The 24,322-nt window shown below is 43.1% G+C and overlaps 2 protein-coding genes across 10 annotated transcripts in view; both read left to right on the forward strand.

Moving 5' to 3' along the window:
- Positions 1-277: 277 nt before the first annotated feature.
- Positions 278-5,789, forward strand: LOC146354340 (uncharacterized). The gene has a single exon (XM_084838659.1). The coding sequence runs from the start codon at positions 302-304 to the stop codon at positions 3,167-3,169; it is 2,868 nt and encodes a 955-aa protein (XP_084694785.1). The 5' UTR covers positions 278-301; the 3' UTR covers positions 3,170-5,789.
- A 13,091-nt stretch (positions 5,790-18,880) lies between these two features.
- Positions 18,881-24,322, forward strand: part of CSNK1A1 (casein kinase 1 alpha 1) — a 45,585-nt gene continuing 40,143 nt past the window's right edge. For all 9 annotated transcript variants that reach the window (XR_014788367.1, XM_084838665.1, XM_084838667.1 and 6 more), the window contains exons 1-2: positions 18,881-19,429; positions 20,371-20,477. Coding sequence is in view for 8 of the 9 variants with exons in the window: in XM_084838665.1 (XP_084694791.1) it covers positions 19,307-19,429; positions 20,371-20,477 (230 nt within the window). In the remaining variant the exon portion in view is untranslated. The remainder of the gene's footprint in view (positions 19,430-20,370; positions 20,478-24,322) is intronic.

Here is a 24,322-nt window from a genome sequence, read left to right on the forward strand (position 1 = left end):
ACTAAAAATATTAAAATAAACACTTTCTTAAATGGCACATTAAAATACACCAGCTTTGTCTCCTTTTTCTTCTGGCAAACAGACAGGAGGAAAAAAACAAAATGACAAAGCGAAACATGCAATGTTTTAATGACCTGTTTGCAGCCCTAGCCACATTTGCAGAACTAGCCCTTTTATGTTCCTCATTTGGAACACTTTCTACGATTGTGCAAGTAGTTCAATTTCACACCCAAGTTTCACAGTAGCAGTTAACCCTGTTTGGTCTCAAACTCTCAGAAGGCAGTTAAGCACCGACAAGAGGATGTTTTCTCCAAGGCTTGTATCAGTATTGCTTCTTTTGTTCAGCCAAGACCAAAAGGTATCCCCTTACTCATTTGAGAACTGTGAGGTCCATGAAATCTTGGGGAACAGAACAAACGTTCTGTGCTATAATAGGAAATTGACTGAAGTCCCAACCCATCTGCCAAGCAAACTTTTTTTCTTGGATTTGTCTGAGAATAATATTACAAGTCTGGGGAAGAGTGACTTCAGGAACTTGAATAGCTTGAAAGTTCTGAATGTTTCACAGAACAAAATAGAACACATTGAAGAAGGCGCTTTCATGCACACTGGCCAACTGGAGGTCTTGAACCTCACTGCAAACCAGCTGTGTCTTCTTTCCAGCTCCATGTTTGATGGACTCATGAATCTCACCTTCTTGCTGCTTGGCAACAATCAAATATTCAAGATTGAAGCATCTGCCTTTGCCCACTTGAAGAAATTAAAGGTAATTGATTTATCTTCAAACAGACTGTATGCCATAAATGCTATTCACGCTGTGTTTAATGTGGAATCTTTGGAGAAGCTGCACATCAAAGACAATGGCTTCCAGAATTTCTCAACCACAGAGATCATTAGTGTACCTGCGCTGCTTCATAAACTGGATGCATCCCATAACCCAATTTCACTCATTAATGTTACAACTCCAGTTTTGGAAAGCCTCCTTTCGCTTGATTTATCCTTCTCTATTCCCAGGGTCTCCACTGTATGGCTAATACAAGATTCATGCTTCTTAAAAGGGTTGAAGACGTTATATTTAGGAGGAATGGCTATGAAACCATCAGATATTAAAAATGTGACCAAAATGTTGACTTGCTCTCTATTAGAAGTTATCCATCTAAACCAGTTAAACTTGAATGAGTCAGATGGCATTATAGAGGAGGTGTGCCATTCACATCCAAATGTCAAGACTCTTAACTTACAATACAATAGGTTCGGAAGTGTTCACGCAGGAGCCTTTGAAAAGTGCACACATCTGAGGTATCTCGATATGTCCTATAACAAGTTGCGAGTGCTGCCAATGACATTGTTTCAGTCACTGCATTCTTTGCAACGTCTTTCTTTGGCAAACAACAAATTCATGAAGGTACCAAATGCTACTTCTAATGTGACATCATTAGAAAGGCTAGATCTTAGTTTTAACAAGATCTATACAATTCTCCAAGATGACCTTATCCGTCTAAATAATATTACCAGTCTCTACATAACTGGAAACCATATTTCTTGTGTCCATTCAGATCTCTTTGGCGACCTGAACAGTTTGCAAGAACTGGATCTGGGGGAAAACCTTTTAGGGGAAATCACAGAACCTTTCCCAGCAAGCTTAGCGAAGCTGGAAACTCTCATACTAAGGCAAAATAATTTGAAATCCATCAGGCAAGGCATTTTTAAGAATCTCACGTCTCTGCGGTTTCTTAATCTAGCAGACAACCAGATTGCAACAATAGAACCAGGAGCCTTGACAGGCCTGGGTAAGCTGCACACCCTTGTTCTGGGAAGCAACAGGATCACCAAAGACACTTTCCAGAGAGGGGTCTTTCAAGGGGCAAGCTCTTTAGCAGATCTCAGCCTTTTTAACAATTACATCAACTATGAGTCCCCCCAAATGCTTGCCAGTCCACCCTTTCAGCTTCTGAACTCTTTAAAGAAACTACAGATAAACAGCCAACGTCATAATGGACTTAAAAATTTTCCAGTTAACTTCTTGCAAGGATTGAACTCCATTGTGCAGATCCATGCAGGCAACTTAGCAATCTCTTTCTTGGATCCAAGGACTTTTAGTTACACCCCTACTCTTCAAGAACTTGATTTAAGTGAAAACAATCTTCTCTCTATTAGCAATACCCTATTCTGGCCTGTACGAAACCTGACAGAACTCCACCTCAATAAAAATGGACTAAATTCTCTCAGCTTTGTTTCCCATTCCAATCTTTCTAGGCTGTCTCTCTTCAGAGTGGCTGGAAACCAAATAGACATTATTACGAAAGAGCAAATAAGAGCCTTGCCTTTCCTGCTTTTTCTAGATTCCAGGCAAAATCCCTTCACCTGTTCCTGTGAAAACCAAATGTTCCTCCATTGGTCACTACAGAATCCTAAAACACAGGTGCTCCATTTCTATCAGTACACCTGTGCTTCCCCTCTAGCATATAAGGGGAAGAAACTGTGGACCTTTAAGACATGCTCTTGCATAACTGACTATGTGTTTATCCTGTACATCACAAACACAACAGCAGTCCTTTTACTGATGCTTGTCTGCTTCTTTTATCAATGGAGGTTGCACATGATCTATACTTACCACCTATTACTTGCGTACTTTATTGACAAGAGGCAAAAAAGGAAGGGCCAAGGCATGGAATATGATTATGACGCTTTCCTTTCCTACAACACACACGATGAAAACTGGGTGATAAATGACCTCCTGCCAGTGCTGGAAAACCAATATTGTTGGAAACTCTGTCTGCATCACCGAGACTTTCAGCCGGGGCGGTCCATCCTGGAAAACATTGTAGACAACATCTATGCTAGCAGGAAGACCATTTGTATAATAAGTCGCCACTACCTGGAAAGCGAGTGGTGTTCCAAGGAGATCCAGGTGGCAAGTTTTCGCATCTTTGATGACTGCAAGGATGTCCTGGTGCTCATTTTCCTGGAAGACATTCCCAGTGAGTATTTGTCACCCTACCACAGAATGAGAAAACTAGTAAAGAAGAAAACATACCTCAAATGGCCCCAGGATGAGCAAGAGATTCCATTGTTTTGGCATAAACTCAATATGGCTATGAAGACTAGTGAAGGAAAAGGGGATGATAACCCTATTCTGGCTGGATTCGTTCCTGACAAAGTTCCATAAAGAGTGTACCCTGTGGCAAGTCTATCTATAGTCTGTCTGATCAACACAACTCTACATACATTAGCATTACGAACTGATCACTACAATAATCGCTGTCACTTTGGTACTCGTAGACATTGTCTGTTCCCACCAGATATTTTTCATCAGGCCAATTCTGATGGAACTTTTGTTTTCATAGAGGAACACATGTGGAGAAATACACTTGGAAAAATGATCTTTAAATGCAAACCCCACCCTGATTTTCAAAAAAGAATTGGTTTGCCCAGGATACTAGATTCGTACAAATCCTATGTGGGATTTGCATTTTGATGTCTTGCTTTACCATGCACATCTGTAAAATGAAAAATGTTACATCAGAAAGAGACTCTAGAAGCAAAATTGCAAACTGTTCCTAGACATGTTTTCTCAGAAGAAAGTCCCATCATGTTCAGTGGGTCTAACTCCTCTGCAAGTTTCCATAGGATTGCAAATCTGTGTATTTGCATGCTTACCACTGAACCTAATAGGTATAACTTCTGAGAAAGCAGGCACAGGATTGTACTCCATGTGTCAAGGCAGGAGGGCAAGAAAAGGATGTGTGTCACACTAGTCTGGTGATTTTATGTGGTAGGTAGATAAATCAAAACACTGATTTCCCTAGACTGTATGTAACTAAATAATATTTTGTTCTAAAATGAGAGACAGTGCAAGGCTATACATGTCAGCTATACATGTCTACTCAGAAGTAAGTCCCATTGGGTTCAGTGAGGCTTAGTCCTACATATGAATGTGGAGTATAGGATTGCAGCCAGAGAGACACAAAATCATGAACACAGCAGCCAAAATGGGAAGTCTGGGTTACAAAATAACTACATTGCCAACCAGCTTGGCAATACTAAAATAAAGTAAGCAAAATTCTTCCTTCATCTGTGTGGCACTGTTACACATGGTAATGGGCATACACTTATGCTCTTACAAATAATTTACTAATGCTATAGCTTCCAGAAATGTTTAGCTGCATACTTTTGTTTAGCAAACTCTGCTGCTTGAATTCCTTTAAAGTTTATGTTTGGAAATAAGTCAACAGAAAAATAATACTTTTGTCCTGAAGGAGAATTGCTTAGGAATTTTGGATATAACTTTGGTTATTGTTCAGGCCTAACTCTAATCTGAATTACTAAATTAATAGTTTGAGATTTGATTTCCAAGACAATGGATCAACATCTGTCATGGCATGACACCTCTCTTTGGAGGACAAGGTTGTCTGGAACGGTAATATTTAAAGCTGTCAAATTTTGGCAGAGGGACTTAAAAGCTACTTATTTGGAACTAAAAATAACTTCTAACCAGCAGGTATTAGACAGTGTTTTGGGAGGTAAATATCTCATGCCATTTCCTGTTTCTTGAATGTGGATATCTTGCATTCTTCTAAATCCCTGTAGCATAAGCTGTTCCTGAAGACAAGAAAATTGACCTACTTGAACCATATGCGGCACAAAATGCTTATTCCAGTGTGCTTTCAAACTGATTGATATTTTATGATTTTGCTGCTGTTTACTTTTATTTTTTTTACCATTTTTGTTACTATAATGTCTTGTGTTTCTATTCTACTGTGTTTTTAAAGCCTCTCTGGGATTTGTTTTTGGTTTTGGGGGGGGGGGGTTTGCAGTAGAAAAGCAGGGTACCCACACACACAAACACACACGACTGAAGCTGCCTTTATGCTAAAGACACCCCACCCACCCGCACAGTCCCCCTGTTCTGGAGCTTTTCTGCATTTATTGTGGGCTCCCAGACAGCGAACACCTGACTGCTGAGAGGGGAAGCTTTTAATTTTCAAGGTTCCATAGAACACAATGAAACAGCGCCATCTAGTGGCTGTTTTGATAGCATGGCAATCTGACTTTTAAAAATGGTTCATTAGTTCCAGATCTTTTTGGAGTGAAATAACCAGGAAAAAGCTTTGGATGTGCCCTGGAGGTTAATACCATCATGAAGAGGACCTTCCGTGAGTGAGCAGTCTCAACAGCAGGATAAAAGCTCCGTGTGAAGGAGCCCTGAATCAGTTTGCCTGTTCTGTCTCCTTAAAGCAGTGATTCTCAAATGGTGTGCTGGGGCGACACACAAGTATGCCATGAAAGGAGCTGAAGTGTGCCATGATGACAAATGTTCAGCCATTCATTGTGTTAGATGTATCCGCTGCTTTTTGCTCCTCAGCGGGAGGAGGCCTAATACTCTTTCTCCCTGCCTATATATTTAGCAGCATCATTCTGAAGGGGTGGGGAAGAACCTAATGGGATCCTCTGATGCAATGTGCACCAGAGCTGACAAGCGTGGGGGAATCCTAGAAAGCACTAGGAAAAGGGAAGGAGAAGGTAGGACACTGGGACACAATATAAACTGGACCATCTTGGCGTTGGAAAGAGGAGGCCTGCCCATTCTGGAACTGACTGAGCAAATACACATAACTTTGTGATTTTCAAGCAAAGTGTGCCTCCAGTTATAACCTAGAATAAAGAACCAATGCCCCAGGTATAAAAGTCTGGGAACACTTAATTTGGGAGTGTGGTCTACTATATGTTTAATTGTAAAAGAAAAAAAATCTATCACACTTGCAAAATAAAACAATGCTGCTTTTACTCCAAGTGAACAGTGTGTGAAGGATTCTATATGCTTTTCTTCAAGACACATCATTATACTGTATGATGGAACTGAAGGCCTCAGGTGCAGCCTTCCTTCATCCTTTACAATTCAAGTACCTCCAGTTAGGTCTCTGTGTGTCAGTATGTACTGATTTGACTGCTAACAGCCCCAAAGTGTCTCTTAATCTGCAGCCTCAAAGGCAAGGGGCAGCTCTAAAAGTAATCTAATAAACAACTGGCTGTGTCCTATAGTAATGCAGAAGCCAAGGTCATGAGGAAGCCAAAGATCTGTTTCAGAATGGAGACTATTAGCAGGGGCTGCATTCTTGCAGGAAAGGCACAGTGCTGACATAATGGCATGGGGACAGGAAGAATAGGGAGGCTGTTTGTAAACTGCAGCGCAGAATGGGTGTCCTGAAAGCAATATCCTGCCACGTCTGTGAAACCAGCCACCCAGAGATAATTTTATACACAGCTACACCACTGCAAACAACGTGGGCAGCACAATATCCCCATGCAAAAGCACGTGGGTGTTAGTGAAATTGCTGCAGTGGCATGGAGAATTTTCTCTCACCCTGTCATGCCAGCCCCCAAATGTAACCGTTCATTTACAGATTTGGGTGGGGATGCAGTATAATTTGTTGGCTGTAACAAAGCAGTAGCGGGGTGCTAGCAGAAGGGATGTATAGGCTACTGCAGTATCACTGGACATCCTAAGAGGATACAGGAGTGTTGCTTCCCTGCTCTTGCCGCAAGAGGAATGCCTGCTGTCACCTTTGAACAAAAGCTGACAGGATATCTGTGCTCCAGTTCAGGAGGTGGGGATGGGAAGCACAAATCCTTCAAAACGGGGCAGGGGGGATCCAAACACATATCAAAAATGAAAGGTTCTAAAATGGCAGGGCATTTGTGCAGGTGATGGAGTTGCTTGGGTTCACTGCAGTTTAAAAAAATGTATTGTTTTAAAGGGCTACATGAACACTGGCCCAGTAGAGTGGAGAGGCGCTCACCCTTATATATAAAAAAAAAGCTTTAAAAAAGGAGCAAAATCAACTTTTTTAAAATGCCAAACTTACGCAAGTGCAATGAAATCACCCCCTCAAGCCTTTCCCTGCATTACGTTTGAGCTGTGTTTATGGGAAGGCAGAATGGCAAATACCCACATGCACTCACTTGATCTTAGCCAAAGGGCTGAGAGCTATTGACTGACAAATGCAATTTTGCTCATGTGGATTTTGTCCCATTCCATAAGGGCTCAGCAGGGATTTGGATCCGTGACTGCGAGGAGTGTTCAAGAAAAGACACACACCACTGTGATCTTAAGCAGGAATTAGAGAGTGAACACCATCCTAGAAGCCCCTCCTTTTATCAGGACTGCTTGGGGTAGGGAGCAAGTACAGCAATTCACCCTGACTACCTGCAGAGCAAGGCCACCCTTGCATCGGTCCCTGTGTGTGCCATCGCCCCCCGCCCTGTCATATTGCTCACCAGATCCTCACACACTCATGTGCCCTTGTACGGGGAAGCAGCAGCAGAGCTCCTAATATCACATCTCCTTAGGCCCCATAAACCTTCTGCCCTGCATTTTATTAGGTCCTGTGCAGATAGAGCTATTGCGGGTTTCCCTCTCTGACTTGGGGCATCTCTACACCAGCCTAAAATCCTGCATTTAAAACAGGGCTGTCTGCTTCCATTTTAAATGCAGGATCACGACGACTCCCTTTTTCACCCGCTTCCTTTCCCCCCTCCCCGCCCCCCCTTCCTCCCCATATCTGAATCTTCCATTATCTTTCATTGATCTCGTTCCTCTTCTTGCCGCTTTTCCTCTTTTAACAGAGGGAACTCAAGTAGAACACAACGGGGTAATTTGATAGCTCATTATCGGCGATCTATTTAAAAACGGAACAAAGAGCATTTAGTGCAAGAGACACCTTGGAGGTTCACAGCGTCATGTAAAGAGCCTGCAAACTTCCATGAAGGAGCAATCTCAATCACAGGATCAAAACCCAGTGTGAAGAAAGCCTTGAACTTCTGCCAGAGTAGTATCACAAAGACTTCTCTGGGAGGCTCCTTGGTGGTTCAGTGAAGAGAAACATACAGTCCTGGAGTCACCCAATCATCTGGAGTTTTATCTGTGTATCCTGGCCCCTCCCTTCAAAGCTAGAAGCCAATCATGACTTCAGGATGGGGCCATTAGGCACATGTGTGGGACCATACACACATATACTGCTCCCTTTAGATACCACACACTTGGGGCATTTCTCTCCCCAGGAACAAAGGGGGGGGGGCGTAGTCTTCAGCCATCAGAGGTACACTGACAGCATCATTTAGCCTTTTGATTTGGAATATAAGAGGCAGCAAATGAGAGAAGCCTGGAATTACCCCATTCTCCCACCTCCCAACCACCACTTTAAGCTGAAAGCTCTGTACTCTTTTCTTTCTGAAAGAGGGGAAACCCAAAGTGATGTGAAACCAGAATTTTTCAACAAAACTACATACAATTATTTTTCCCCTTGAAGCCCTCTATCATAGGCCAACAATAGGACATATTCCCTAAAACGGAATCTGCATCTCTGGGGTCAGAAAATGGGCCTTGTAGCACACCATGGAGCTTGGTATAATGTCTCTGAATTGACAAAGCCATGGTTGGTTGTTTGATTGATTTACAACATTTGTATACTGCTACATATGCAAAACAAATTCCAGGGTGGTGAGCATAATAGGTAAAATAATAAAAAAGATTAAAAGAATTAAAACATATTATAATTCTTTTTAAAAACAGAATGCCTGGCATAAAACTGTGCCTGGTCAGTTAAGGAATGCTTCCTGGAAAAGAGCTGTTTGCAGCCAGCAGGCAAAGCAGAATCAGAAACCATGGTTTGAAATGGGTTCAGACACCATGGTTTGTGCATGTCGTAATTAGTAAGATACCTGAATTGGCAAAATGTATGTAATGAGACTGGTCTAAATAGGCTTTTAGGGATCCCTTAGAGCCTGGTGGCTCTGATTGTAAAAGATTCAGGAGTAGGGGGAGGCCAAAACTGATTGGACAGCTTGGAAGATGCCCAGTTGTGTTAGGCCAATAGCTCTTAATGGATCTTAATGACCAGCAAATATTGGAAAGGGTGTCTCTCCCCACTTCCCCAAGGAATGTGCTAATTTGGCCTTTGATGAGGCATGGACAAAGGGAGACCCCAAGGGAAGGAACTCCAGCTCATATCTCCAATTTGTGTTTCTTGTGTGGCTCCCCACACAGCCATCCCTTTTGCTTATTTCAAAACTTGGACTTAATGGTCTTCTTAGATGGCCTTTAATGGCCCTTTAGATGGCCACACCTGTTATTTCAGTTGTGAAGCACACAGCTAACATTTCTCTCCCCACTTCCAATCACCATTGCATGCTTTACAGCTGCTTCTACATTCCTGGACAACAATAAGCAGCAGCAGTAACAAAAACTGTTTACCAACCCTGATTTTAAAAAATACTTTAAGCATGTGCAGTTTTACATTTTAAACTCACTTAAATTATAACACCATCATGTCTATGGGAATAAAATAGAGTTCGTTTCTGCTGTCCTGATGCCCTCATCACCTGTCACTCTCTGGGTGGTCATTTGCAGGGGGGCTGGGCTGTAGGTTCCTGAACTTTGGCTCCAAGGTTCAGCTTTAACTGTGCCACTGGGTAGGACCCCAGAGAGTCGCATTCCCAAAAATAAGAGCCTTTCTACATGAGGCTTTTATAGTGCACTCATGATTCCTCACTCACAGTAGGTAGTCTGCGGGTGCTTTACATAGGGATGGCAGAGAATTCCGCCACGGACCTTGGTGAGGCCAAATGCCAGTGCATTCGGCCCCCCAAAATCTGTGGCGGAACAGCCTGCCCCCCCCTGCCCCCCCGCGGATCCCCCCCAGGACGAGACTTACCTGGGTGTATTTGTGCAATTCTGCTATACCATAGTGCTACCTAGTGGTTGTGTAATGGAACATATAGAAAGGAAGAGGGGGGAAAGCTCTGGGGAAATCCCACATGTGAAAGAGCTGATCTTAATCCCACAAAGAATCCGGAAGCAGAAGCCTCAGAAATGGTCTGGGTAAAAAGCCTCATGTAGAAAAGCCCAAAGAGACATGAAACGGGGGGAGGGGGGGAATCACCCGTGAGCCATGTGTTGCCCACCAGTGCAATAGGAATGTTAATTGTGATTTCTCTGGAACTCACACTACAGAACAAGCTCACCCTGCACCATTCACAGGGAAACAGCCAGGGAGCAATCCTTGCCTCTGCCTTCATGGCTGCCTTCCACTGACGTTGCCATCTCCTTCAGTCTCTGTTGTTTCCTCTCCAGCGCCATTATTAGCCGCTGTTCTGCCCCGTGTTCTGTGGAGGACAAAATAAGCAAATAGAAAGAGCCACAAGCCAGCAGCCATAGTTAAAATGGTGTCCATGACAGAGTATTATATAATACAGTAGGATATACAGCTAGACCATCTTCCCTTGCTGGAGCAAAATTAGGAGAATCTCACCACAGGTAAAAGGGCAGACATCTTTGCTCAAGCAGGAGGAATGGTGCCCCAAACCCAGCTTTTCATGCACAACATGGCAAGGGAGTCATGCCCATCTAGAATCAGTACCACAGCACTGGCATCAAGTACTCTAAAGAGCAGAATTACAGAATATTAGAATTCATGCAGCATGGGAGAGGGGAACCCGCCACACTCCCATTCAAACCAACATACTTGGATGGGAGACTGCCTGGGAATCAGGCTTCCTGCACTGAGCAGGGGGTTGGACTCGATGGTCTTGTAGGCCTCTTCGAACCCTATGATTCTATGTCTATAAAGGAGATGGACCCTAGAGTGGTACTGTTAAGTATTGGCATGTTACTTTGAATTAATTAACAGTTTCACTTGGATGCCACATTGGCTAAAAAAAAAAATCAAACCCATGTGATGTCTTTACAGGCCTCGATAATGTTTTATGTGCCTTCGTGGAAAGGAGGGAGACATAGAGTTTATTAATTATAGCAATTATATCCCTCTGTGCATCCACAGAAATAATTTACGCAATATTGCAAGTATCCATTAGGTGGCAGAATTGCACAACATTGTAAGTCTAGAGCAGGAATGTGGGCCACACTTGCTCTTACAAGCACCCATAAATGGTCTACTTACAGGCCCATAGATGGAGACCTGTTTTCCCTGATCCTCCAAGTAGGCATGACTCAAGCTATAACAGCTTCCAAACAGCCCAAATCTCATAAAGAGCACCCATAAAAGAAAGGTAGAAGTGTTTTATGTGCTTGCAGTCATAAACAGTTTGTACGTTGTGATCCAAAGAAGAACAAGAGCAAATTAGGACACACACACAGGTCCTCATTTAGCAACGAAACTAAAGATTATCCGAGACATCCTAACCATCCCTTCAAAATCATTTTTGGTTGCCACTGAAAATTGTATTTATTTAGTTTGATTCTTATGCCAACATTATTTTGAGAGTTCGGGGAGGGTCAACACACATGTAGAACGGAAAAGACAAAAGGAAAGAAAGAAATCTAAAGGATCAAGCCCAGGGCAACGAGCATGGCTCCTCTTCCAAAAGAACAGTGCAGGATAGAGATGGCTGGAGGATGAGGGCAAAGTGGAGGAATTTAAAAAATAAATGAATAAGGCAGGAGATGGCTGGAGGATGAGGGCAAAGTGGAGGAATTTAAAAAATAAATGAATAAGGCAGGAGATGGCTGGAGGATGAGGGCAAAGTGGAGGAATTTAAAAAATAAATGAATAAGGCAGGAGATGGCTGGAGGATGAGGGCAAAGTGGAGGAATTTAAAAAATAAATGAATAAGGCACGGGGTGGAGGGGATTTAGCGATGAATCAGACTCCTGAGGCATTGCTAAATTAGAGCAGCTGCTTCCAGAACGCCCAGCAGGAATGCACCAGAAGCATCTGCAGAAGTTGATGCTGCATACATACATATCGCAAATGCAATCTAGAGAGGCCAGTAGCTGATGAAGGACACAAGGGAGAAATCAGATTACACTGGTCTGGACCTGCCAAAGAAATGCTGCTGTGATGCGTTCTAACAAAACTGAGGAAGAAAACACCACTCCCCAGCTCTTAATTCAGCCCGTTATGTCTCTAAGGGAGGACTTCAGCTGTCTCGAAATAGCAGGCAATCTGAAGTGCCAAATATAAATCAGAATGAAGTTTTTAAAGCTAATATCAGGCACTGGCTCAGGCTGCAATCTTGTGCACACTTACCTAGGAGTGAGTCCTATAAGGTTCGTAAATATCTAACAGAGCAATTTCATGTATGCCTACTCAGATGTAAGCCCCATAAATTCTATGGGACTTCCTCCCAGGTAAGTGTGCAAAGGATTGCAGCCTGAGCCTTCTTGATTAAGCAGAGACTTGACAAGGCACGACTAGGAAGAAAGCAGAATAACATAACTGGGAAGCACATAAGAGGCTTAAAATATAGAGACGCACAAACAGATATTCTGTACGTTAATGCTACTGCTTATCTCTTCGCAAACATAAAGGATTCTTTATTCTTATGTGAAAATGAAAATTTCATTAAAATAAGTAACTGCAACATACGAGCTCTAGAAACCATGATGAGAAGAGACAGGAATGGACATGTGTTGTATGGAGTACCGACAAAACAGAGTTCTGGAAGAGAACAAAATTAATGAGCTCAGATTACTGGCAAAATGTTATGGTAAATGTAAAAATATGAGGTTCACCCTTAAAGGCAGCCTAGAACTAATTCTAGATAGAGATAATCTATTTTTATCACTAGAAACTTTCCAAAGATGATAAAAAAGTTAACCTACCACATCTGTGTATTTAAAAAAAACATTTACAATTATAACAAAGCAAAGTAAAGGGAATGGGACAACAAACACCAGCACCAACAGAAGGAATGTAACAAGATAAAGCATATCGTTCACAATAACTATTCACAACACCAGTAATTAAAGGGGTGGTGGTGGAATTCAACACTTCTGTTTCAAATATATACATTAATAAAAGCAGTCCGTACATCTAAATAAGCATCCAGATGAAGTTGACGACTGTAGGATATACTTTCAAATCCAGCAAAAGCAGTAAAATCTTCAGTCCGCTGAAGACAATTAACTTCTCCCTCTCTTATACTTCTAAGACATTTCATCACAAGGCTAGCCATCTAAGCACAGTATCATACCACATCTGTGTAGAACTAAAACAATGCCAGTGAAACTGGCTTCTCAGTTACAGGTTTGCTGAAAAATATTTTCATAATCCAGGAGTTGCTACCTTACAGAGGCAGACAACAGCAACCAGATATTTAAGAATAGCCATGGACTTTGTGCAGGTGTTAAAATCTAGTTACCAGATCTGAAGGGGGCACCTCATCCATCTGCATGGGAGACAGAGGCTTGGGCCTAAGGAAGTGGTTGTACTCTACACAGCTGGAAGGAGTCTTCTCTGCTACTTTGCTCTTGCTTCTTCAGAGCTTCTTCTTTGCTCTTGCTTCTTCAGAGACAAGTTTCCTCACTCTCCTATTTTGGTGCTAAAGCACCAGATGAGAAAAATGAGGAACTTCCATGCAAGCATGACCTAATCCCCACTGTGTGATCCATTGCTCCTGGATTTGCTGCAGTGTCTTAATGGACCATGTGGGAGCTCCCAATGCTGGGGAATTTTAGAAATTGTGGATATGGACCTAATTAGTCCCAGGTTTGGGGACAACTGGGAGTCCCATGTAAGCTGCTTTGAACTTTCCTAGGAAGAGCAGGATGGATTTAAGTATATAGGCGGCAATCCAAAGAGATCTGTATGATATCTGAGATCAGTGTGTGTCATATCATGGATCTGCATGGGAGCTTTTCAGCCACAGCTTTCTACTGCAGCCCCTGAGCTCCCCACCCCAGATGCCTCCAAATGTTGGGAAATTCTCTTAGACTGACATTCCGTTTCATGTGAGGGGCTGCCACCAGAAGAGAAAATTGGTAGTCCCACCGTACTCCACCCCACCAACATGGAAGCATTGTGTACGCCCACAGGTCTCTCTGGATGATGGTGGCAGTAGCATGGGACAGAAATTATACACTGGAGGAAGATGATCTAATACTACCTGAAGCTGGAACTGTATTCTTGGAGGGCACATTCCCTCCAACCACTAAATAAAGCTACCCTGTTTGGCTTCCACTGCCTTTAAAAAAAACTCCACCTAGTATACCATCTAAAATTATCTCCAGCTTTGTCAGTATAAAAATTGTCTAGTTCCTCTCTACCGGTTTCCATCTACCAAGGTATGTATATGTGTGATTTGTCTAAGTAATGTGTGGTTTTGAGTACACAGCTAGATTTTATATTTTCAAAAACGGGGGATTTGCCATTGTTTCATTCTCCATCCCGGCAGCCCTTGAGAGAATCCTAGGTGCAACCCGCAACCATCTCTGTACATGGTAGGCCTAATTTGAATGTCTGCAGTCTCCTCCCACTTTCCTTCTTAAGCTGTAACCAAATTTAGACTCCATGGGTTCAATGTCAGCCACTCCCCCACCTTTTTGTGTTTTGCTTACCATCTTTCCTGATGAAGAGTTCTGAAGGACTCAAAAGCTTGCACAGTACTTTGTGACACTTACTTAGGGGAAGGTACCACTGAACTCATTAGGACTTACTTTTCAAGTAAATATCTGTGGGATGCTAATGTAATTTTCTGGAATATTCCAAAAATTTGGAGTGTCTAAAAATGAATAACGTAACAAGTTTCATTAAAGATGCAAGTGTAAATTTGGAGATATTATGTGTTTTATCATCCATTATATGTATCGAACAATTATATGCATTCCAATGCTTACATGCTGTTCATTTTAATGTTCAAAGAAACATTCTATTCCACATTGGGTTTAGAAGGATTTTTTTAACGTCTTGCCTGATAGCTTTGAGGTAGTAATGGAAATGGTTGTGGGTAAGTAAGGCGCTTTCTCATGCAAATAAAATACTTGTCTGTTGCTGCCAGCACTTGGCAGTTTTCATATGCCTAGCCTACTAGACGGTGGGAAACATTTTTCTGTTTCTGCTTCATAAAACAACATGAGAACGTTATGTTTGAATGTGGAACCCTACATTTAAATAACCAGTTATAGAGTTTGGGTGGCCTCAGGCAAATTGCTATATAGGTGTTCAGAGAACCCTATCCACGAGTATAACCAATTCACAAAGTGGGACCGCATCCTCTGACCCTGCCTCCCAGTATGTGGTGTGTACCTCCTAGCCCCCTTCCCAGGGCATCTCTACACCAGCCTAAAATCCTGCATTTAAAATAGGGCTTTCTGCTTCTGTTTTAAATGCAGGAACACAACTCCTTTTTTCACATGCTTCCTTTTCCCCCGCCCCCTTCTCCCCATATCTGAGTCTTCCAATATCTTTCATTGAACTCACTCCTCTTCCTGCTGCTTTTACTCTTTTCACAGAGGAAACAGAAGTGGAACGCAATGGGGTAATTTGATAGCTCATTATCTGCGATCTATTTAAAAACGGAACAAAGGGCATATAGTGCACGAGACACCTTGGATGATCACGGTGTCATGTAAAGAGGCCGTTTTTGCCTCAGAAGACCTTGGTGGAAGCTGCCAGCAAGGGAAGATTGCTTGCAGGGATGGGCAACTTGTAGGACAAAACATCTAGAGAGCTACAATTCCCATCAGCCCTAGCCAGCACAGACAATGGCAAGGGATCATGGGAGTTGTAGGCCAAAACATCTGGAGGGCCACAAGTTGCCCTCCCCTACTCTATGGGGCTTTGGCCTATAACTCCCATCAGCCCTAGCCAGCAAGGGATCATGGGAGTTGCAGGCCAAAACATCTGAAGGGCCACAAGTTGCCCACCACTGAATTTACAGGCTGAGCGAAATCCATCTGCTCAGTCCCAGCAAGGGAGGTCTGCTTTCATCATGGACGGAGCAAGAAACACTCCACTGCCTCAGAGGATTTTCATGGGAGCTGCTGCCTGGTGTGACAGCAGGAAAGAACAAACACAAGGGCAGGAAATGCTTCCTGAACAAACCCGGTTCCATATGGGCATCATGTCATTTCTGTTCCTATACTAGAATTGTGTGGTTTTAGTTTGAGAATCTTTTGTAAACTGTTTTGAGAGCTTCTTTTTGAGAGCTATAAACTGGGATATAAATATTCCAAGCAAATAATTAAGCGAGCAAGTATTGGAGTAGCATCTGCTTCTCTGTCCGATGGATGGGGCCAAATTGGTCTTTACTTTGCCTGGGAGGCAGGGGGTGCAGTCTCCCTGTAGCTTTTTGATCTCCTGGTCGGTGGCCCATGATGAAACCAATTTTGCTTACGTGCACTTAGACAAACTACTGGCTCCACTCCAAGGAAAGCTAAGTTGTGTCTAATGTCTGTTTATCAGTAGAAAACCATGCATGGACATCAGCTGGACTTATCTGAGACTATGGCCTAGGTCTAACTGAGGTAGTACACCAGTGTTTAGGCTATCTTACTTGAGACTGTGGGGGAAGGGTGACATAATGGAATGCTCCCTCATGGACCCATATCCCTAGACATAGAAAACTAACATGCCAGGGAGGCTAGGTTGGAACTCTTCTCCCTGACATACGGTCTCCTGTATAGAGGAAATATTTTGCAGGGAAGAACATTTTATCACATTAAGTTCCCAACTGCATTTTGAAGTGGTACACAATCCAGACATAGGCATGGAATCACAGTGTAGCCTAATATAGATGTTACACAGGGATGTGTAACCATCCCTGGCACTTTTTAAAAAAGAATGAAAAAGAGTCTGGCAATCAGGACTGGAGAAATATTAAAGGAGCTGCTTAACCCTTTCTGCCTCTGGCTTGTTTTTCTGCTCAAAATCTTTCCCAAGATGCTTTTCTTCCTACAGGTGAAAAGATACTGGTACCTGTATCTTTTTACCCACAGCTAGTAGAACATCAGAGGGTGATTTCAACAAAAAACACCAGCAGGATGAGGAAAAGTTAAGCAGACCCTCCCCTTTGCTATTCCTCTCATCAAATCTCTTATAGCTGCTTTTCATTTTTAAAGAACCTCCGGAGACTCATAACCACATATCCAATGTCAGACCAATTTTTAGGATCAAACTAGACATCTTGTTTGGCCTGAAGTACTAGGCCTAGCTTTTAAGACTTTGCTATTCATTCAAAATATTGTTTGCACTTATTTGCTCACTGTGTATTATACGATCATGTATGGCTTCATTAGGCAGATGCTTCCTGTGTTCTTATGCTTGTGTTATGAGACAGAGAAAAGCGGAAGTGCAAGCAGACAGAACTTTGAACGCCAGGTGTGTTCACTTCTTCAAGAGCCATATTAAATGAGAGAAAAAGCAGGGATTACAACAAGCTGAATATATAAAAACCTTAAATGCTTAGGATAAGAAGGAAGTTATGAGATTATGCATAATCAATGAGGTGATAAAGTAAATACATATTTTCTGTTCAAGAATTCCTACTAAATGTCAGATGCCTTACTGTAAAATTTGTGAACTAACAGGAAGTTTCTATCAGTTCAATCCATACACTGGTTTTTAGTCCATTGATTTCAGTGTTATTCACAAGTGAGTTTGGATAGGTCGAATCACTTTAAATCCAGACAGTTCAACTTAACTGGGTTAACTGTTTAATATTGCTAGCATGGGATAAATTGTAGAAGAGAACTCAAATGTACATTGATGCCATCTGCTCCATGAGACCTATAAGGAATGGCCTGTTCAGGAAGAAAGCAGAAACAACAACAAAAGCTTTAGAGTTACAATTTTTGAATTGTTACTCAATTTTATTATGTAAACTTCTGAGAACCTTTTGTTGAAAGATGGTATATAAATAATTCAAAATAAATAGTAATGTATTCTATCCAACATAGATTTCAAGTTGACATTCCATATTGCTATAAGTAATAACCAATTTAAGCTTCACATATGAAAACCCCATAAGCACTTAATTTTAAGTGAACCAAAGGCCAAGCTACAGGAGACATTCAACACCTATTTGCAAAAAAGAGTGCTTAATACTGCCACTTTTATTCTGATGGAAAAGCTGAGGGGCATAAGATGCCTCTGACCTCTCTCTCTATGGATGAGGGCCTCCCTGGGGCAGTAACAGAAATGCCCAGTATGGTGCGAGGTCAAAACAGGGTATGTTGGGGGAGGCTGTGGATCCAGACCCTAAAGCCCCTCATTCCTCTGCCACCTCCCCCCAAACCACACCAGACGCAGGGTTGATATAAATTCCCTCCCACTGGTTTCAATGGGAGGGGAAAGAAAAACAAAAAACGCCTCCAGCGAAGAAACTGCCAGCCACCCCCTACCCTGGCCATCTTTCCCGTGTTTAGGATTGCTCTGCCCAAACTGGCAACTGCCACATTACGGGTACAACCCAATAGGAGGAAAACATCAAAAAGTACCACGGGATTCGTTTTTAGTTTACCTAACACGCTTGACCCGCTGCTCTTTATCAAAGGCACCGCTCTACTACTTTCAGAAGAAAAAGGGCACGGAACGAATAAGAAAACGCGCCCGATAAAGACCAGCGGCTCCAAACGCGTCGGGCACGTCTCACAGAGCCTTTGGGCGGGTCTCCTCCTGCTTTTCCTGAGGATCAGAACAGCTCTTTCGTTTCTGGATTACAATCCCACGTGCCCGCTTGAATGAATGGATTTGCGCAGCATGGAGGTGTCACATACTTGACGCGCCTCAGACGAGCGCAGGCCCTCCGCCGGCCTCGCTGGCCATTCGGCGGAGCCCGCGGCCTTTCAAAGCTTTTTATAGCCCCTTCCCCGCAGCCGCCCTCTCTCCCCATTGGACGACGCGCGTCCGCGCAATGATGGAAACTGCGTAACTCCAGTCGTCTCTAGCGAAGGGCGGGGCTAGCCTACTTTAAAAAAAAAAACAACGACCCGCCGCCTTTTGCGCACGCGCAATCTTTGAACCGGCCTCGCCCTGCCGAGGCGTTAAGATCACGCACATTTCCTGCTTGTCCTCTTTTCCTCCCTCTGGGAAACGCATGCGCGGGAAGGCGCTCCCCTCCCCTGTTTCCCAGGGTGCTCTGCGCGGTGAAGAAGCGTCGGTCGCGGGCTGAAGGCATTTTGTGTCCTGGATATCGGCAGCGAAAGAGAGCGAGCGAGGAGAGAGCGAGCGAGCGAGCGAAGGCAGACAAGATGGCGGCGGCCGAGTGAAGCGCCAGTTGGCGGCGGCGGCCGGACCCGCTCGGACTTTTCCCCGCCCTTCCCAGACCTGAGGGCTACCTTTCCTAAGAGGGCAGGAACCGCCGGGGACAGGCGGGGACGCGTGTGGGACGTCCGCCTTCTCAAGAGGCCTGGTGCGAGCGGAGCCGCAGGGACCGGCGCCTTCCCCCTTCCCCCCTCTTCCCCCCTCGTCCAATTCCTGGCAGCGGCGGAGCAGGAGCTCCTTGAGGGAGAAGTCGGCGGGCCCTCAACGTGTGACTAGCCCCCCTCCCCCCCACCCCCTCGGTCACCATGGCGAGCAGCAGCGGCTCCAAGGCCGAGTTCATCGTCGGGGGCAAATACAAGCTGGTTCGGAAGATCGGCTCGGGCTCCTTCGGGGACATATACTTGGCCATCAATATCACCAATGGGGAGGTAAGGGCCGGCGGGCGCCCGGGCCTTTCCTTGCCCCTCTCCTTTCGCACTCGCCGCCGCGTCAGTAGATAAGAGGTCGCTTTCACTCCCCCACCCCCGTCCGGCCAAGCATTACCCCCGGAAAACGCCGGAGAGGTTACTCGTCTCTAAAGTGGAGGTTTTTCCCGTCGTTGTCGCAGGCTTGCCCCAATTCGCCATTATTTTGAGGGCCATTTCTGTGCCTCCTTTCATAACCTCTCTCTGTCTGTCCAGCTTAGGCATGTATAGATACTAGCATCGGACGTCATTCCCGCGATTAAATGTTGGATCTTAGTTCTTTAGTTTAAAAAAATCATGAAGATTGTGGCGAATCATAGGAGCTTTGGTGATCCAGGTTATGCCTTTTTCTTTTTCGGTAAAAGCTAAGGGAGTGTTTTCTGTCGTGACTGTAGTGATGAGACTGCAGTGCTTGATTGAAAGCTTTGAACATCCTCCCTTTTAAACAAAATCTTTATTCTTTGCGTGGGCTAGTAGTGTTTCAAGTCACTAACAGACTGGCTGCTTGGTGATAGGTGGGGAAAGAGGGTATTATTTGCAGGGAACCCTAAGTGACTTCCTGTAGAAAGACCTAAGTGACCTGCTGTAGAAAGACTCTACCTACCTAAGCTCTCTCCATGTAAGCACATTGATCTTGTCCAAGAGGCAAAGAAGGGATCTTCATTAAAGCTTCTAAACGTTCTTTCTGGGAATTATGGATTAGCATTAGTAGCCTGGCAGCTTCCTTCCTTTGGATGGATATTTACACATACATTTTCACTGTATGGACCATGTTTGCAGACCCTGTCACTTCTGCGGGGACATTCTCATATAGTGAAAGGCATTCCCTGCCCTCACATTTTCTGTAGCAGAAAGGTCCTCTTGATTCAATAGGATCTTTGACCCATGTCCCTTCTCCACTGCAGGAAGTGGCTGTGAAGTTAGAGTCGCAGAAGGCCAGGCATCCCCAGCTGTTATATGAAAGCAAACTATACAAGATTCTGCAAGGGGGAGTTGGAATACCTCACATACGGTAAGAATCATAGCTCTTGAGAGATGCAGTGCTTATTATCTCTGTTTCCCAAAGGATCAATGTATTTTGTTTTCCTCTGTCATACAGGAAGTGTTACGTGTTACCAGAAATAAGCCTTATTGAGTTGTAATAAGCTACATCTAGGAAAAAAAGATCTTGAAGGATCCTTCCCTGCTAGCTTCTTGTTCCCCTTCCTCACCACAGTTTCAGTGGAATTTTCTGATTCATCTTGAGGGGATTGCACTCTCTGAAGCAGTAGGGATATCTGGCTACTCTAAGGATTGGGATGTAACAGGGGAAATGGCTGCTCTCTTTTGTGTTTTTGTTCCAACATGTCTTCCTGTTCTGCTCAGAAAATGGCGGATGTCAGTACTTAAATATTCCTGAGAAGTGGGGCATGTTTCTTTCATATCCCCCATTCCCTTCTAACATCTATATTATATTCAGAAAGATTGGGGCTTTTGAGAACTGGGGAGAGAAGGGAGTGGAGATACGTGGAAGCCCCTTTCTGTTGCTGACAACACATGCGTCACTGAGATCTCTAATTACACACTCCTGTTTAAAGCATGTTCTTTTCTTTTTTCTCCTTGAAAAATGACATTTTTTGGAGTTTTGTTGTGTGGTATGTTTGGGAGGTGCCTGCTGTGGTGTTGGATTAGTGGCATCGTTGTTTCTTAGCAGAGAAATAATAAAAGGAAATTTTAAAAACTTTGTACAAAGTCCAAATCTAGAGGATCTCTTTCTATAAAACACACTTCACTTGTACTGGCATGTTTGCAGCCATTGCTCTTAAATACTGTGAACATCTGGGGAAAAAATCTGTTCTCGTTTTACTGTTGAATGTAAACAGACATGCAGGTCACAAGAATACTGCAAATAGACTTTGCTCAGCTTGAGGATACGATTTTGTTTGACTTACTGTTCTTGTGAGATGTTCTGAACTCTTCTATTGCACTTGTGTATGTAGTGCTGTGGTGTGCGCCATTTACACCCCAAGATAACCGTGACCCATGCGTAAGCAGAGAATAAACCTAGTTAAGATACTACTTATGGTACCCCATTTCAGTTCTCTAGTAGATAAGTTTTGTCATTCTAAACTAGTAGGAAATGTTGATGTCTTAGCTATGAAAGGCATCTGCTGCTGGAGGGTTGTGAACTACATAGACTGCAAGGCAGTGTTGTAACAGGCAGGTCCTTTACAGAATGGATATGGAATTATTTAATGACACACTTGTATGAAGCAACTGCCCCCCAGCTTTAATTACACTGTGCAACTGTGGGGGTAAAACTGCGTTTATTATGCAACAGACCTGGCAGTTTTGTATTCTTTATTTGGGTTTTTAACGTTTGAGAAAAGATTCTGTTCAGGCCTGTCCATAAACATAGAGAGTATAGTATGAACATCTAGTGTTGGATGATCTTGCTTTAAAAGCCAGTGTTGTCATGGTGTAGATGTTGAAATGAAACACTGTAGATATGTTAAATACATTTTAAACACAATACAGTATTTAAAATGTTGGATTGAAGTTAGCTATCTTGGTGTGCTATTCTTCAGCCTAGTAGTCTTGTTTGAATTTTATGTGTGTTGTACTTCTCAGTTGTTGAAAATTGGCAGCTATGTTTTGAAAGAACAAAATATTAATAGAAGGAGCTAAAAGGAAGAACATTCTCAGGAAACAGAATATACTTTAGCTATGCAATTACATCAGCTTATGTAATAGAAACAATTCATGTCACCCTTCATAATTGAGTGAAATTGATTTAGTGGGGTGAAGTGACACTTCTCAATAACTGGGTACCAGAATATGGTATATTTGTGGAGGCAGCTATGTTGCTCAGCCCTGGAAGTCATTCATTGAAGTTTTGTTTCACTAAAGTGTAAAAAGACTTTGTGCTATGAATGAAGATGAATATGGCAGAACAATACTATTTTGTTCTTAAAGTACTTACTTGAAATCTTGGCTTAACTAACATTATTTAGCTTTAATGTTCTAAATAACTTTAAATGCTTTTTAAGGGATGTCACTAACTACACTTACTCTGTAGCTAGTGGCGAAACTCTGACATCATGCCAAACCAAGGTTTCAATCAGTTGACAAACTAGAACCCAAAATCATGGTTTGAAGTAGGTTTGCAAATGGCTCGTGCTAACTTTGATTTGATGTGACATCTGAATTGACAAGCAGTAGCTGCTATCGCCCCACCTCCAGAGGCTGTTGTACCCTAGAGATGGGGTAAAGTTATATTTATGAAACAGAAGAGGATGGAAAACAAACACAAGCTGTGGTTTATTTGTATGTTTGGATGCTCAGATTATGGTTTGGTTTGTAAATCTACAGTTAGCACAAACCATGATTTGGCTTGGTCGCTGGCATCATTCTCTTATATGCCCAGTGCAACATTTCCTTGAGATACTGAGGGTATTGCTATAGAAAGCTTTAAAAGACATCATCATTCACCCAGTTCGAAATACAAAGAAGACTCTGAAGTAGATATCTTGGTTGAATGTTCGTAAATCAGTGTTGTACTGATGTTACTTGGGTTTATAATTTCTCTGTTTTCTCTTCTTGGTTTTGTTTTGATTATATATTGCTTTTCATTCATGTTGTGAGCTGCCTTGAGGCTCCCTTATGTGACTGAGAAGTGGGATATTAATAAATGTTTCCCTGTGGTTGGAAAGAAGTGTGCTGATTTTATTGGAGGGGGCACTTTCGATGTTGGTATAGCAGGAATTTGCTGCTTCATTGATGCTAACAATTATGCATTATCAGTTTATTTGTACATAGAGAAATAAAACAGCAAACGTGTTGGGTGTTGGAGCACTAGATAGCTTTTCCAGGATGGTACTGATCACATTAGTTTGCAAAAGATCTGGTTTTATGAACAATATAATCCCGAGACCATTGTCTAAAGTTATAGACTTGGATCCAGAATTGGTTCTGTTAGCAGAAGGATATCATTGGTGGAATGGAGCTTCTATGTCCTCTCCTTTGCCCTGCAGTCTCCTGTGAACCCCCAAATCTCTGGAGGGTTTGCCAACCCTCTGGAGGAGATTTGGAGGGCATGTGGGAGGCTGCAGGATGGAGGAGAGCACTCAGAGGTCCCGTTTTTCCAGCGGTATCCTCCTGCTGGTAGAACAGTGATGTTGGGCCCTCCAGAAGCAATTTGGAGGGCATGCAGGAGGCTTTCGGATGGAGGAGAGTATTTGGAACTCCTGTTCCACCAATGGTGTCCTTCCACCGGTGGAACAACTATGCTGGATCCAACCCCAGGTCTGGTAAAAAAAATATTTAAAAGACAATTTCCATATAGAAGACCTAAACTGTACCAACATTGGTTCTTTCTATGCATGTGTGTTATGAACAAAAACAGCACATATGACTCTGCAACTATTAGTTCAACTTTCGAAATCATTGTGTATCAGTGTCAGAATGAAAACTGTATTATACAGTAACTGGATTCTAGGTACCAAACTCTGCTATCAGAAATACGTGTCACTTTATTAGGGCGATCCCAAGGTTTGCAAAAGTACAGATCTTTGAAGGAAGACAAAGGAGCAGCCTGAAACAGCCAGCGAGATCTGAGCATGCTCATTGGCCACAGAGTATGTGCAGAAACGAGAAGGAGTGGGTGGGAGGATGAACTCCATGCAAGAGGCCATGACTGGCTGGAAACCCTGAACAGGAGCATTGCACACTGCAACATTTATTGCAGGTCCCACTTGTTCTATCCCTTTTTAGCATGGAACTGACCTTGTTGCTTCCAATGTGATTTTTATAGGCCAGGATCCAAAAGGCTATATACTGAGCTCTGTGCATGAGGGTTTTTTTAGAAACTTCCCTTTC

This window comes from Heloderma suspectum, chromosome 2, assembly GCF_057233095.1.
Source record: "Heloderma suspectum isolate Gila_16-S chromosome 2, 16-S_ref, whole genome shotgun sequence".
In the NCBI taxonomy this organism is placed as follows: domain Eukaryota; kingdom Metazoa; phylum Chordata; class Lepidosauria; order Squamata; family Helodermatidae; genus Heloderma; species Heloderma suspectum.